Raw genomic sequence first — 16,372 nt, 5'->3', positions numbered from 1 at the left:
ATTGAAAAATAATGTTTTTCTATGACTTTTTTGGGGCATAAATCCCTAAAAAGTCTCAGAGATATACAGGATTAAGTATTTTGAAAATTATTGTCGCATATACTGAACCTCTGACAAGAAGTCCAAAGGACAAATAATCCAAAACTAAATAAATCATACACAAAAATTGGATTATTAACATAGGCTAACATGATATAGAGTAACTGGGTAGTTATTTTAGATTAGACAGAGTAAGACAGGTAACATCTTAGGTAACATGAAGCATTTATCATAGGTACAAAAGTGTATACAGGCATATCTTGTTTTATTGTGCTTTGCTTTATTGCAATTTTACAAAATCACAAGTTTTCAGAAAGTTTCTGATGATAACCCTTTTCAATAAAGTCTGTTGGTACCATTTTCCAACAGCATGTGCATTGTTAAGGGAATCGCGACAAGAAAAAAAGTCTGTATATGTTCAGTCCTCATACAACCATCCATTTTTTTTCTCTCAATATCTTCCATTAGTGGTTGATTGAACCCAGGAATGCAGAATCCACAGCAGAGAGCCAACTGTATATTGTTTTGGTTTGCCTGTTTTACAGCCTGTTTTACAACTGGGATCAGATTACTTAATTGACGTAATAATTATACATATTTATGGGGTATGTGGTGATGTTGTACTACATATAAGGTATAGTAACCAGATCAGGGTAACTAAAATATACATCATCTCAAACATTTATCATTTGTGTTGAGAACATTCAATATCTTCCTAGCAATTTGAAAAACTATATATTTTTGTTAACTATAGTTATCCTAAAGTGGTATAGAGCACTAGAACTTATTCCAATTTCTATCTAGTTATAATTTTGTTTAACAAATCTCTCCTATCCTTCTTTCTAATCCTTCCAATTCTCTAGTATCCTCTGTTCTACTTTGTATTTCTGAAATCAACTTTTTTTTTAAAGCTTACACATTAGTGAGAACATGTGGTGTGCAACTTTCTCTTGTTGGCATATTTCAGTTAACATAATATCCACCGATTCCAGCCATGTTGCTGTAAATGACAGGATTTCATTCTTTTTTACTGCTGAATAGTATTCCATTGTGTATATATATATCATATTTTCTTTATCCATTAATCTTGATGGACACCTCGGTTTATTCTGTATCTTGGCTCTTGTGAATTATTGCTGCGGTAAACATGGGGGAGGGCAGATGTCTTTTTGATACACTGATTTCTTTTCATTTGGATAAATGCTCAGTAGCGGGTTATTCTATTTGTAGTACCTTGAGGAAACTCCTTAGTGTTCTCCACAGTGTTTCTGAGAGTTTAAATTCCTAACAATGTATAAGATTTTCCTTTTCTCTGTATCCTTACCAGCTTTGTTTTTTGACTTTTTGGTAATAGCCAGCCTAACTGGGGTGAGATAGTACCCCACTTCCCTGATGAAGAGTGATGTTGAACATTGTTTTTTATATATTTGTTAGGTATTCGCATGTCTCCTTTAGAGAAATGTTAGTTCAGATCATTTGCCCATTCTTAAATTGGATCATTTGGTTTTTATTGTTGGTGTGATGTTTGAGTTCCTTGTATATTCTGGATATGAATCCCTGTCAGATGAATAGTTTGAAAGTATTTTTTCCCATTGTATAGGTTGTTTTTTTCACTCTGTTGATTTGTTTCATTTGCTGTGGAGTTTTTTAGTTTGACATAATCTCATTTATTTTTCTTTTGTTGTCTGTGGTTTTGAGGTCTTATTTGTAAAATCTTTTACCAGACAATATCCGGAAGCATTTCCCTTATATTTTCTTCTATTACTTTTATAGTTTCAGGTCTTACACTTAAGTCTTTGACCCGTTGAGCTGAATTTTTGCATAGACTGAGAGGTGGGGGTCTGGTTTCACTCTTCTGCATGTGGATATCCAGTTTTCCTAGCACTCTTTATTGAAGAGACTGTCTTTTCCCCAATGTATGTTCTTGGCACCTTTGTCAAAAACCAGTTGGCTGTAGATGTATGGATTAATTTTTGGGTTCTATATTCTGTTTCATTAGTCTGTTTATGTTTCTGTGCCAGTACCATGTTGTTTTGGTTACTATAGCTTGTGGTATATTTTGAAGTCTGGTAGTGTGATGCCTCCAGCTTTGTTCTTTTTGCTTAGGATTGCTAAAAGCAAATTCTTGATAAAGAAATAGACTTATTCTTTATAAGATATTAAATAACAATATCTAATAGTAGGTGTAAGAAGTATTATAATTTTCAAGTAGAAATGAAGGTAAAATAAATTTTCTATATTTGCAACAACTATAAGTAGAATTTGACAATATCTGTGATTTTTCCTTACTAAAGAGTCGCAGGTCCTGCCAATAATATTGTGGTTTGTTACCTACCTTCACAAACAAAAGAAATGCTTCGAAGTTGGTGCCAATGAAGATGGAACTTTTTTAAAATTATAATTTAAGCTCTGGGATACATGTACAGATTTTGCAGGATTGTTATATAGGTATACACATGCCGTGATGGTTTGATGCCTCCATACCCCCATCACCTACATTAGGTATTTCTCCCAATGTTATACCTCCCCAATCTCCCAACCCCCTGCTATCTTTCCCCTAACTCCTATCCTCCAACAGTTCCTACTGTGTGATGTTCTCCTTCCTGTGTCCATGTGTTCTCCCTGTTCAACACCCACTTATGAGTGAGAACATGTGGACTTTTACCCATCCAAGTTATCAGACTCTAAATTCTATACATAGACTCCTTCAGGATCAGTGTAGACTAGAGGTTACAAACCACTACTCTAGAGTATATAAATGGAATTGTTGGGTCATAAGTTATGTTCATATTCATCTTTTCTAAATAGTGTCAAACTGTTCTATAAATATATATTCTTAATAGCAATGTATAAGGTTTTCCTGACCAATTTATTATTATTGCCCATCTGATCTGATGAGTGTGAAGATGCACTTTTACACCTCTCATAACAAATAGGCATTAGTTAAAGGATGGTGGGAATTATAGGAAGTGGGCAAAGGGAACAATGTACTTGATGGTGTTCCTGCATAGTTTTTTTGCTCACGCAAAAGCAGGAGAGGTGGATCCAATGCTGGCTCAACTGGATAGGAGGACAGCAGTTGTACATGTAAACTCTAGATGTTGAAATTTCCTGACTGAAAACTTTCCAAATAAATACTGAGATGGAAGACTCTTAGACAAAACTCAGAGCAAATGCCTCTAACTTCTGTGATAGGTTCTTACCTCTAGTCGTGGGTATTCTTTGCCATAGTAGGAAACTCATCTGTCCTTTGAATCTCTGGGAGCTACATAAATGAGGGATGAGTATACTTTCTGTTTTCCATTTCCCTCAGATAGCTAATTCATAATTTACTATCTTTGCTATATGTAATAGCAGTGTAAAACAGAAATATAAAATGACATAAAAATGTAAAAATAACATAGCTTTAAATATAGATTTCATAATCTTGGAAGTACCAAATCTACTTTAATAGGAAGCACTCAATTAAAACAAAAATTAAAGTTGTTTGTAGGAAAACCCTACCACATCTGTGACAGTACTAAAGAAAACTCTGATTCTGGGGTTAGTGGCATGTAATTTTCTTGAGGTAACTTAATATTTACAGTAAAGATAGTAAATTGGTACTGTCTCATTACCTTACAGCAACACACCAATAGCTTCAGAGATGATAAATATATAAAACTCAATAAAAAGGACCAGAATGCATATGTAGGCTTTTATTAGGGCAAACATTTCCATATCCATAGAGATTACATTAAAACAAATGGATGTCTCAATTTTCTTTCTTAAACAAAGACAAAAATGAAGTAAATCGTAGTTAAAATTAATTATAAATAAAGACATTTCAGCACATAAACCAAAAGTTTTTTCTAGATTTTTAATACCGGGACCTAACACCATCATTTTCCAAGTAAGTGTCAAATAACTAATGTGAAAACTGTAGTTAATATAGATGTCACAAATGGTTTTTTATAGTAAAGAAACACGTTAATTTTCATGAATCCTACTTAGTATTACAAAATAAAATTCACTGGACAAAAGCCAAAAAAACCCAGGAAAACAGACATGATGGAAAGGCTGAAAAAATATATTAATAATTTAAAAATGCTGTTACAATCATGGAAATGTTACCATTATCATTTGAATATAAGAAAATGCTATAAAACAAAGTTGTCATATATGAGTTGTTTGAATATAAGAAAATGCTATAAAGATATTCTGAAGCAAATGAAGAGTCAAGATCTTAAAACAGTGAAAAGTATTTTTTAATGTATGACAGATACTGAAATATCATGAAGAAAGTAACTATTTTTTGAAGTTGTAGTACCAAATGTAGCCTTCAAGATGCAAGAAACATAGCAAATTAACTTACCATGTCCTTCAAATAAAAGTAAGAGCCTCTTGGGAGAATTTAAGCACCATTAGCAGACAGATCTCATAGCAGTTAATGAAATGTTTTGTATTTTAGTAGAAAACTATTTCAACGGTGAAAATGATGTAGGAATCAGAAGCATATTCTGCTGAGACACTAGGTAGTTGACACTTTCTCGAACTGGAAAAACATTTCATAAAGAGGCATATAGAGTTACTGACTCAATCACATTTATTCTGAAAATAATTCATGCCTAGTTAGAAAGCTTACCAGCCGCCACAACTCTGGGATCCTCATGGGACTTATGTCTCCCAGCTGCACGACTATCTGCACTCTCATTCCACCAAAGAACGTGAACTGCAGAAATAAATCACAAATATCTAAAAAATATGGCCTTCATAAGAAATAATGAATCAAAACCATCCTATTCTTTAAATCAAAATAGTGACATCAAAAAGGTAAAACTAAATATGTTAGTGATAAGATTTCAAAGGGGTCAGAAACTTACTAGAGAAATTGATAAACTAATTAAGTTGGTTTTATAGATGAAGAAATAGAAGGCTGGAAAAGGGAAGTACTAAAGTAAAACAGCTAGAGGCATAATCAAGACGAGACCCAAAATTTGAGATTTCCTACTATATTTTACTTTATTTTTTAAAAGAGCAAAATTATGAGCAAATTGTGTTTACTATTAAAAATTTATATTATACAAAGAAGAAAATTAAAAGTGGTATAATGTTAACAGTACAGAGAAAATCTCTATGGAAATGTATTGTATTTCCTTTAGAAAATGAGTAAAACCAAATCAGTGTCTTATATATTATAATAACAGATTTAGCTTAGTAACAGATTTTTAAAAATCAGCAGTATTTTCTATGGCAATATTAATTTTTAATGGCTATATAAATTCCTCCTTACAGATACAGCAACTTATTATGCCATCCCCTTATTGTTGTTAAGACTATTTTTAGTATTTCAGTATTCTATAAAATACTGGAATAAATGTTCTTCTTATACAAAATTATGAAGTTTTAATATAATTTTAATGTATAAATTTTAGATGTATAGGAAAATGCAGATAAATTTTAAAAACAAACTGTAATTATTTCTATATTGCCTAGAAATAACCACTTTTATATTTGGTGCATCTCTTTCCATATTTGTATATATATGCATTTTGATTTTTTAATTTTAATTTTATTTTTGTAGAGACAGGGTCCCACTTCGTGGCCTAGGCTGGTCTTGAACTCCTGGCCTCAAGCAATCCTACTGCCTCGGCATCCCAAAGTGTTGGGATTCCAGGTGTGAGCCACCATGCCTGGCCTGTATTTTTATATGCAGTTGTATATTTATACAAATAAACATGAATCAGCATATTTGCCTATGCTTATATAAATACATGATATGATGTACATGTATATTGATTTCTGTATTACATAAAGGTCATACTACATTTCCAATGTTTCTTTAATGTAAACAATATTAACAAACTTCACTTGAGCACAGCTATATGTTTATAATAATAATTTCAAAGACTACTGATATTTATTGAATGATAACTATGTGTCAGGCCTGGTTTTAAGCATTTTAATGTATTAACTCATTTAATCCTCATATAATCTAGGTCCTCATAATGGTCTATCATTTTATGGATGAAAAAACTAAGGTATGGTGAGGTTTACTTATCCAAAGTCAAAAGGTAAGTAGTGTACCTGGGATTCAAACCCAGGCAGTCTGATTCTAATTATTTCCTAAATATAAAGTAGAATTTAAGTTGAGAGAACTAAAGAGCATGTCTTATATATATACACTTACATATAGCGTATATAGTATACACCGCCCTCCAGAAATGATGTCTGTACTGATTACCAATTCTTTTTTTTTTTCTTTTTTTTTGAGATGGAGTCTTGTTCTTTCGCCAGGCTGGAGTGCAGTGGCAAGATCTCGGCTCACTGCAACCTCCGTCTCCCAGATTCAAGCGATTTCCCTGCCTCAGCATCCTGAGTAGCTGGGACTACATGCGTGCACCATCGAACCCAGCTAATTTTTTGTATTTTAGTAGAGATGGGGTTTCACCATGGCCAGGATGGTCTCCATATCCTGACCTCATGATCTGCCTGCGTCTGCTTCCCAAAGTGCTGGGATTACAGGCATGAGCCACAGCGCCCGGCCCTGATTACCAATTCTAACACTGAGAATGAATTTAAATGAAAAAGTGTATGAACACAAATTTTCAGTAGTTGTTTAAAAAAGTAAAAGTTATGTATGTGCAGTATAGAAAATTAAGATAGAGGCTGGGTGTGGTGGCTCACACCTCTAATCCCAACACTTTGGGAGGCCGAGGCGGGCAAATCACCCGAGGTCAGGAGTTTCAGACCAGCCTGGCCAACATGGTGAAAACCTGGCCCACATGGTAAAACTCCATCTCTACTAAAAACACAAAATTTAGCTGGGTGTGGTGGTACATGCCTGTAATCCCAGCTACTCCGGAGGCTGAGGCAGAAGAATCACCTAAACTAGTGAGGTGGAGGTTGCAGGGAGCTGAGATCGTGCCACCGTACTCCAGAGTATGACACCATCTCAAAAAAAAAAAAAAAAAAAAAAAAAAAAAGACTATTAAGACAGAGTCTTAACCATTTCTCCCATTGAAATATGACCACCACATACGTTGTATACTTTCAAATTTCTTTTTGGTATAATTTAGCACACCTATACACATAGAACCCATGCATATTTTCTAGAAGTAATACTGGCAAAGACAATAAAAATAAGGCTTTGTGAACACTACACAGTATTTGAATACTTATTTTTTTTCCTGATCTAATAGAATTTTCATATAGGTATGCCTTTAATTAGGTAACAAAATGGCATCTCATTATTGTTTTAATCTGCATTTTCTTTAATATATATTTGGTAGCTATGTGCATGTCTACTTTTGCATAAATTTTTATTTTTGCTTTTGAATTTCATTTATGGTGATTTTCAGGCATCCAGAAAGTTTGAGCCTTTGTATAATAAAATCCTCAGTTGATTTTTTTTTCTTCATCATTTCTTCATTTGTTTTTGGCTTACAAATACAGTCCCAATCCACATTACTAAATAAATTCATCTGCATTTTGTTGTACCAATTTTATGAATTAAATTTTTTTCATTAAATGTATAATCCATCTTGACTTTATTTTAGCATATGATGTGAGATAGACATCTAAAAATTTTCATAACAATTTCTCCCCCATGTATTTTCCAATCTTTATTTTTATATATTCTATTTTCTTATGATAGATTATTACAAGAAGTTGAATTTCTGCATAAAGATGGGTACATTAGGTTTGAGATGTCCATTGGACATAAAGAGATAATAGGAAGGCAACTGGATATTATGATGAGTCTTTCATAGTTAGGTATTCTTAGACATTTATCCTTTGTTCCTTTTTTTTTTTTTTCTTTAAGAGACAGGGTCTTACTGTGTCATTTAGGGGCTAGAGTGCAGTAGTGCAATCATAGCTCACTACAGCCTTGAACTCCTGGCTCAAGTGATCCTCCCACCTCAGCCTCCCAGGTAGGTAGGACTACAAGTGTTCACCACCATGCCCAACTAATCGTTAAAATATTTTTTTGTAGAGACAAGCTGTGTTGCCCAGGCTAGTCTGGAACTCCTGGGCTCAAGCAATCCTCCCACCTCAGCCTCTTAAAAGCGCTGGAATTACAGGTGTTAGCTACCTCATTGGCTCCTTTATCCTTTCAGATAAACTTTACAAATGTTTTAAATTTGCCACAAAATACCTTGAAATTCTGATTGAAATGTTTTTCAACTTTAAAAGTTAAATATCCCAAATATGTGTTTTCTTAAATTTATATCCATAAATAAATTTGCCTTAATATATATGTATATTTACTGTCTCTCTCTATATAGATATATATAAAACTATGGTGGAAAATGGGTACATTTTTATGGGGAAGGCTTTAGTATTTATACAAAATATATATTACTATTTTACTTAGAGATAATCTTCCTACCCCAAGAAATATTTTTTAAAAAATCAATAAAAAGTACATTCAGAGGAAAAGAAATGATGAACGTAACAGATTATTTCTTGAAGGTCCTTCAGTTTGTTTGTTTGATTGTTTTGAGGTGGAATTTTGCTCTTGTTGCCCAGGCTGGAGTGCAATGGTGCGATTTTGGCTCATTGCAATCGCTGCCTCCCGGGTTCAAGTGGTTCTCCTGCCTCAGCCTCCAGAGTAGCTGTGATTACAGATACCCACCATAAATTACAGGCCTGGCTAATTTTTTCTACTTTTAGTAGAGATGGGTTTCACCAGGTTTGCCAGGCGAGTCTCAAACTCCTGACCTCAGGTGATCTGCCCCCATTGGCCTCCCAAAGTGCTGGGCATAAGCCACCATGCCTGGCCGAGCTTCCCCAGAACTGAAAGTATAATTAAAAAAATTTAAATAAATAAAAATAAATTTAATCATTTTGATGTGTTAGGGAAAACAGCTATTCAACATTTGAAAAAGGCTTCATAAGTTGTTAACATTCTAAATAAGATGTAAAACAGATTTTCTCAATTTTTAAAATTATAAAAAACTAAACATTTGGCAATAAATAATAAAATATACTCTATAATGAGAGAGACCCAAGGAACCTAGGAACCCAAGGAACTTAAGTCACAATACATATTACAGTTTCATATAAGAAGAAACGGACACTTGTACCTCTGTTGAGTGCTCCGTATTCTGTGTGGAACACTCCAACTAGTTTTGTGTAGCCTAGATTGACGTGAGCATGAACTGCCCGTTTAAATGCATCACCCCACAGAGCTGGCCCACCAGGTTTCATCTGAAAAGTGGCCAGTTCATAGACTCCTAAAATAGGGAGAAAACGATTTTTTTAGAAGATATTCAAGCAATATCTAATCATGTTTCTTAGTCCTTTCACTATCTATACACACAGATTGGGAGGATCAGACATGCATACGTATTATGTAGACATGTTTATTATATTTGCATTCTCTTTCATGTTTAGAAAGTCCTTGCCTATGTTTAAGAGTGAGTTGCTATGCTTAATCATACATACGACAAAGAAAAATAACTGGAAGCTATTATCAACTATTATCTGAAATATTTTTAATCTATAAAATTTGTCAAGAAACTGTTGAGAATTTATGATGAAACAGAATTTTGAGCTGCATGAGTCTATACTTTTAGAAAATAAAAGAATTTTCCAATCTATATTTTCATTCTTTCCAATTTCCACTATGTTTTTCTTCATATAATTTCTCCCTATAAGTTTCCATTTTTAACAGGAACAGCAAAGCAAAGAGTGGACCTGAAGTGATGTCTCTGAATTTTGGGGGAAAAAACCCCTAAAGAGATGGTTTTATTTTTCCTAAATATCCAGGTAAATACTTGAAAAGTATTGCACACTTTGGACAGAAGTACAGGGCTGGTGGAGAGAAAGAAACTAGGGGACTAGTAGGAAAGGCATGCAAAAGTTTCTAAGCAATGATGAACACAGAGGAGGAGAACCAAGATTTGACACTGTCAGAGAAGTGAACTGTTTTATTTAGATAGTGCTGAGAGCTGAGAGGACACCTAAGTAGGTAAAGATCCAAAGAACACTTTGCTAATTTTTTGTAACCTAAATACACTACAAAGTTGGGAATAATGGGGGAAGTAAAATAACATTTAAATTAGTTTATGTTTTCTAATCTGACCTTTGTTTAAAACTGGATTGAGGTAATAGTTTCTTTAAGTCAGGAAGAAGTGAAATCAGCAAGAAGACAAATCTTAAGTATTACTTTCAAACTGAGAAACAAGAAAGAAGACACAAAAGTTAGACTAAAGTAATATAGCTTGGCAGTTTCATTTAATCTGTTTCCTCCAAATAGTCAATTTTATAAGCAAAGCTGTATTTAATGATTCAAGATTAGTTATAATGTATGGAAATGCTTTTACATTTTAAATATTTTACTATTTTAAAATTATGGCAAAACTTCTTATGCTATCCTTTACCTATCAAAATGTTCCCTGCTCCCAGTGTACAAATTCTCAACCTCTACTGACCATTTCAACTTTTTCTATAACACAGTTAAGCTTTACAAATCTGTAAGATCTCAATCTGAAAAAAAAAATCTCATTATTTTATGTTCATTTTTTTAAAGGACAGGGTAAGAGCCCTCATTTATTTCTACCTCAGCAATCACTGTGTGTTCCTATATAAAACAAAGGATTAATTTTTTTTCCAAAGGAACTTCAGTTTTTATCACTTCAGTTCTTTACTATTTTATTCATCAAAACTCAAAGTGACTAACAAGGAAGGACTTACCTTCTTTTGAAGGTTTTTCTAATTTGCACCATGGTACCAAGTAAGTAATCTCACTTTCTTGTTTATCAATGAGAGCCAAATTTGGAATGAGGAATTGTTCTTGCCATTCCTTATCTTTGGCCAAGGCTTTCCGAACTTCAGTTCGATGAGCAAAATTATCTGTGGGAAGAAAAGAATTATGATAAATAAAAAGTTTTAATTTTAAATCACCTGTACTTTTCTGGGTTTCATTCAAATCAGCAAATGTTCATTGATGCCATATAAGGACCCTGTGTTAAGCCTTTGGAGACACCAACGTAAACAGATGTGACCATCTGTCCTGAAGTTGCTCAAGGACAAAAGGGTAGTAGGAATGCAAACTAATTGTAATGTCATATAACAGGCTTTATAGGCTCTATCATGTAGTAGGCAGTTTGGTGAATTAGGTAAGTTATTGAATCTTTCTGTGCCTCAGTTTCTGTGAAATTGAGATAATAAGACATCTACCTCCAGGGCTGTATGAGGATTAAATTAACATATGAAAAGAGTTTAGAATAGTGGTTGGACTTTTTAAGCCTCTTTTTTGAACAAAAAAAAGATTCTCCTACTTATTGTCACCCATTCTTTCTCCCCAGCACTTAATTTCTCTTCTATTAAAGTTACCCAAACAGTTACATACATTTGCCAACATACGGGCCTAGTACTATATTTACTGTCAGGACTTCATAAGAGTAATGGTAAGAGTTTCATATGGTTTACATTGGGATAAGGAAGAATACCTATCTTACAACTTAAGTGAGGTATATCAGAACTTAGTTTTTTAAAATGGGCTGTGATAAAACTTGTACCACATCTAAAGCATAAATTGTATTTTAATGGGGCTTTTTCTATTATAACAGGAAAAAGTCTTAAACCAAACACTAAATGAAATTATTAAAAATTCTTTAGGTATCATCAAGTCTGATGTAGACAGACACTGGAATAACAAGCATTCTGGGGATTCTTGTAACTTGTTCTTCTTCCTTTACTCAACGAGGTGTAGGTTAGTTTCAACATGGGACGAACTCTCTTTTATTCTTTTACCTCCCTCAAATAGTATGACAGTGAATTCCTTGAAACTCTGGCGTACAGATATTAAACAAACGTCTCTAAACATAACAATTATTAAATCTCAGATTTCAGTGAGGATGGAAAGTTAACCATCATCCCCTATGAACCTCCATATTCATGAAGTCTCTTAAATGGTTGGAGTTCTTTCTGCTAAAATACTGATATCCAGCCTCCTAGCTTCAAAAAAAGAAAAGATACTTCTTTCCTTTTGTGATCTTAACCCACTTGGACTTTTACAATTGCTGCTTTAAATTTTTCATAAACTATCTTTACAGCGAACCATTTTAACATTTTTTCTGAGGATTAAAGTCTAGTTCACAATTTTATGTCTTGATATATGAGACGCCATGTTTTCCAATTTACAATGTAAGAGTTTCAGCAAGGGGTTAGAGGTGTACCACTGGGAAGAATAGGAACTGAATTTTTTTTTTTTTGGTATAGGCGTCCAAAAGTCTTAGTTAACCTGTATGTATATATAGTAACATAGATCCAAGAACGAAGTCTTATGTTACATTTATGAGAATGAAAATCTATACTGAACGCTAAAACTGGACGACTCTTTACCATACTTCCAAATATGAAACACTTTATTCATTCTGCCTCCAAATTCTGCACTCCAGTATCCAACCAATTCAGAGTGAGCTGTCCGAAGATGAACATTTTTCTTAAAATTTTCCAGGAACTCATTCATCTTTGAGGGTTTAAGGTAATAAGTACGAAATTCATATAATGTTCCATCATATTGTCTGGGTCCTGTAGCAAAAGGTGAGCACACCTGAAGAAGATAAGACAAATGTAAATATCTTGGGAAGATAGGATTCATTATACTATGTTACAGCCACATCTGAGTCTGGTACAAGGAACACTCATAGACTCATTACTCATGTTTGTACTTCTGTTGTCAATTCTCAGTATGTTACTGGTGAAGGGTGTCCAGGTTCTTGGTGTTTTGAACAAAGAATTGGACAAAATGCACAAACAAAGCAAGGAAATAATGAAGTAACAAAAGCAGACATTTATTGAAAATGAAAGCAAACTCCACAGGGTAGGAAAGGGCCTGAGCGAGTGGCTCAAGGGTCCTGGTTACAGCATTTTCTGGGGTTTAAATACCCCCTAGAGGTTTCCCATTGGTTACCTGGTGTAAGCCCAATGCAAATAAAGAGGATGAAGTAAAGCTGCAAAATCATTTACTCTGTGCACGCCCTATGTAAATGAAGAGGATATTTCTTGTTATAGCTGAGGTATTTGATTTAGTTCTAGGAAGTCCTTAGGTTCCCTACCTCCAGGCTCTATTCTCCTGCCTCACATATACACTGGTTTACATAGAGATGTCTATAAAGACAACTATTAAATATGCTTAGTATCCAGTTACCATTATTCCTAGCGGGGGTTTACTGTCACTTTTAGCCACTTTTTCAGAAACTGAGATCTTAATGATACAGTTAAGAACTACAGTTAGCATTCTAACAGATTTACAGAAGTTTTCCTATTAGCCAATATTGCATCTTTAGTCAAGAGCATATGTGCTACAGTTATGCATATCAAAGAACTTTATTGACTACAGACGTCTTTTGGCAGGCATAATGAAAAAATGTTTACTAGCAGAAAACTCTTTCAGGGTCTTGAAAAAAATGGAAATTACAATTCAGGTCAAAGTATTTCCTAAATTGACTGAAGTAAACCACTGGTCAAAATAGGACTGGAATGTAACTAATGAAATAGAAAGTATGACCTATCCGACGACACTGTAATACAGTGCTAGTCCAGGAATCTGAGAAAAGAAAATTCAGAGTCAAAATTTTCTGATTATTTCTAGTTACAGAAGCAATGTGAACATTTAATAAATCCATTTATAACACATTAGTGAAAATATCCCTAAGAACCATTAATTCTTTTCATAATAGTCATACGCTCCGTGTAAATTTCTAATTTGTGTTCTGGTTGAACTTTCGATAAGAACTACCTCGCCAAAGATGATCCTCTGTGTAGGTATTTATGTGTGTATATATGTATATACTTATACGCATGACATACAGACACTCGTCATATTCTAATTTATAAATCCATCTTAGGTAAGTTTGGTTAGCATGTGCTATTTCCTGAAGTTGATTACACCAGAATAATCTATTAAGACAGTTTTGATACCTACAAAGCTATGGACAAATCAGGGCTTATATTGGTTAGCCAGTATGTCTACCTGCTTGAAAGCAGTAGGCTTTTGCTCTGATATATTTTTGTTTACAAAATACAAAATTGTGTAATTATGTATAAGGCTTAATGATAATTCCCTAGAGTTAATTCTATTGATGTCTGAGTTGTATGCTTACTGCTCAAATGACTAAGCCTACCAACAAAAACAACGGCTGCCCCTGTATTTCGTGGACACTCTTTTTGTGCTTTTAAATAAAACTCTAGTAACAGAATGTTGGTATAATAAACAAGTGCCTAGTGTCCATAATTTCAAAATTATTAAAATATATCTGGAGATAGGTCAATGGGGCATTTGTGACAACTGGGTTTCAGGTTCATTCGGGGAATTTGTATTTGGGGGATAAAATAGTTGATCAAAGGTACACATTTTTACAATTTTTTTGCAGTATTAATATATAGTAGGGAACCTACAATGAGACAGAGGTGTGGAGGGTGGTACTAGAGAAGGAAGACCGCAGGGGAGCAGGGTATTGTGGGGGAGGCAGATGGGAGGAGAGAATTTTGCTGCAGGGATGACTTTTAACTGCAAGGACAGAAATCACAAGTAGTCCATGCTCCCTTATCTGCAAGTTAGGGCTCATTCCCACCAGCAACGACTTCCACTCCACTTACAAGAGAACAATTGATGGACATTTTTAAAAACTCAAAGTTCAGAATAATGCCATAAGGAGGTAATTCTTGGCCCTGCCCCACTGGAGAATCATTAAAGACTGGATTGTTAATCTGGGGTGAACGGACATTAGCTGGTCTTCTTTAGCGTTCTTCAGTCTGCCTCTAGGATAGGTGAATCCGCTTCCTATCCTGCCCCTTGTGAAAGGAGTAAAGTCCTAAACATAAAAAGGAAAAGAAATGTCTGGGTTTGCTGCACAGTATAGGCCACTCCCGAAAGTTAGGGGAGAATAACAAGCTCCATTTTGTCCATTTCTCATCTAAGGTTGAAAGAATCTGTCATCGTCCTGTTTGCTAGGAGACTCCGGTCTCCACCTGGCTGGGGGAGCGACCACCTAAGCGCGGGTGGCGGGCAGGGTCCAGCCCCACCCGAACCCTGGGCCTCCTCTTCAAGGATCTCCGCGGAATGCTCGAAGTTGTGTGTTTCATTTGAAAGGGGGAGGCCGGTTCCGTTGCAAGCGGTTGGTTGGCCATTTCCTCCTTCAACCTGATGTCTAGAGAGGGCGGACGCTTGGAAAGCCCCAAACCCACAGGCGGCCCGAAAGCGCCAGGTGACAACGCGGGAGCGCTCCCTGGGCCGCAGCTGCGATGTAGCTGGGCGGTAAAAACACAACAGCCGGCGCCTCGGGTGTGTCCTGGTGGGTGTGGCATTCAGGCTAGAAAACTCTGACCGCGACTGCCCGCCAGACGACCCTGGCTGGGAGTATTCTCTTAGCAGTGGCCTCCTCACGTGCGTCCCGGGGACTCCAGTCTTGGGGTTCCGGGGTTCAGGCTAAAACCTCGGCGGCGGCGCGCCGCCCACTGTCGGCGCGCCTGGCGGAGAGCGCATGCGCATGGCTCGCACGTTCCCGGAACCCCCCCCGCCCCTCCCCTTCCTTCGGGCGAGGGCCTGGGCGCCCCCGCGGCGGGTACCTGAGGCGCGAGCGTCCGTGAGGCCAGCGCCCTAGTCAGGCTGCTTCTGAGGACCAGCATGGCGCGGCTTCGGCGTTGAGAGAAGCAGCCAGCCGTGTCCTTTCTGAGACTCCTCTTAAGATTTTCCGAGTGGAAAGTAGCAGTTCCTGGACCATTGGCGGACGCAGGCTGGGGCGGGGCCCCGCGGGGTCAGCTCCACCCCGGCGCTGGAGGCGCGGCGGGTCGCGTGGCTTGGCGTCTTTCTCTTAACCTTGGTTCCCTTTGGTTTCCCGGAACGTTCTTTATCCAAACGTTGGAGATGACGTTAGAATTAACTGAACGCTGGGATCATTCCTGCTCCACCTTTCTGGGCCCTCACTCAGCTCTTCCGCTGCAGTGCGCAGTTGTGTGGTTTGGTAAATGTGCACGGGTTGTGCGTGCCTCCTCCGTGGAGAAGGAAGGAGAGGTGTTGAGTGCGTGCATGTGCAGTGCTTTGCATTTAAAATCGTGCAGGTTTTCAGTTTTAGATGTGGTAGACGTGTGTTTGAGCCTGACCTCTCTGCAACTAATGTGTTCTCCATTTCCATGGCCACCCCAGTGTGATCTTAGAAGGCTCCTGATTAAATTTTCCACGAGCTCAGAGAAATGGCAGCACCGAGCCTGATATGAAAAAGTCTAAGTTAAACATACCCTAGTCTAGTCCTCCCAGTCCGGGAGTGTTGGTTCCCAGAGTAAACACCGTCAGCATTTTAAGCTGTTTTTTCTAATGCTTGTTTCCATGTTTTAAAGTAAG

General features: G+C 36.3%; 1 protein-coding gene across 2 annotated transcripts; it reads right to left on the bottom strand.

Annotated features, from left to right (window-relative positions):
- Positions 1 to 3,725: 3,725 nt before the first annotated feature.
- NIPSNAP3A (nipsnap homolog 3A) lies at positions 3,726 to 15,871 on the bottom strand. 2 transcript variants are annotated; one of them, XM_032240243.1, is made up of 6 exons: positions 15,601 to 15,871; positions 12,373 to 12,583; positions 10,720 to 10,878; positions 9,108 to 9,257; positions 4,664 to 4,750; positions 3,726 to 4,573 (listed from the first exon to the last, which is right to left on the bottom strand). In XM_032240243.1, the coding sequence occupies exons 1-6, from the start codon at positions 15,658 to 15,660 to the stop codon at positions 4,497 to 4,499; spliced, it is 744 nt and encodes a 247-aa protein (XP_032096134.1). In that variant the 5' UTR covers positions 15,661 to 15,871; the 3' UTR covers positions 3,726 to 4,496. The 2 variants fall into 2 exon arrangements, with proteins under 2 accessions (XP_032096134.1, XP_032096135.1); XM_032240244.1 differs by lacking the exon at positions 9,108 to 9,257.
- Between the last annotated feature and the right edge of the window lie 501 nt (positions 15,872 to 16,372).

Source organism: Sapajus apella, unplaced genomic scaffold (genome assembly GCF_009761245.1).
Source record: "Sapajus apella isolate SASKATOON/1434 unplaced genomic scaffold, GSC_monkey_1.0 scaffold46, whole genome shotgun sequence".
Lineage (NCBI taxonomy): Eukaryota > Metazoa > Chordata > Mammalia > Primates > Cebidae > Sapajus > Sapajus apella.
Note: the sequence above shows the minus strand (reverse complement) of the source record. Positions and strands in the feature narration are given on the sequence as shown.

What these genes read in the sequence shown, in the direction of transcription:
- NIPSNAP3A (XM_032240243.1), bottom strand. Translation starts at nt 15,660, where the DNA reads ATGCTGGTCCTCAGAAGCAGCCTGACTAGGGCGCTGGCCTCACGGACG. An exon ending in CACGGACGCTCGCGCCTCAG is followed by an intron (nt 12,584 to 15,600) that starts GTACCCGCCGCG and finishes TATCTTCTTCAG; the next exon opens with GTGTGCTCACCTTTTGCTAC. An exon ending in GTTTCATATTTGGAAGTATG is followed by an intron (nt 10,879 to 12,372) that starts GTAAAGAGTCGT and finishes TTCTTCCCACAG; the next exon opens with ATAATTTTGCTCATCGAACT.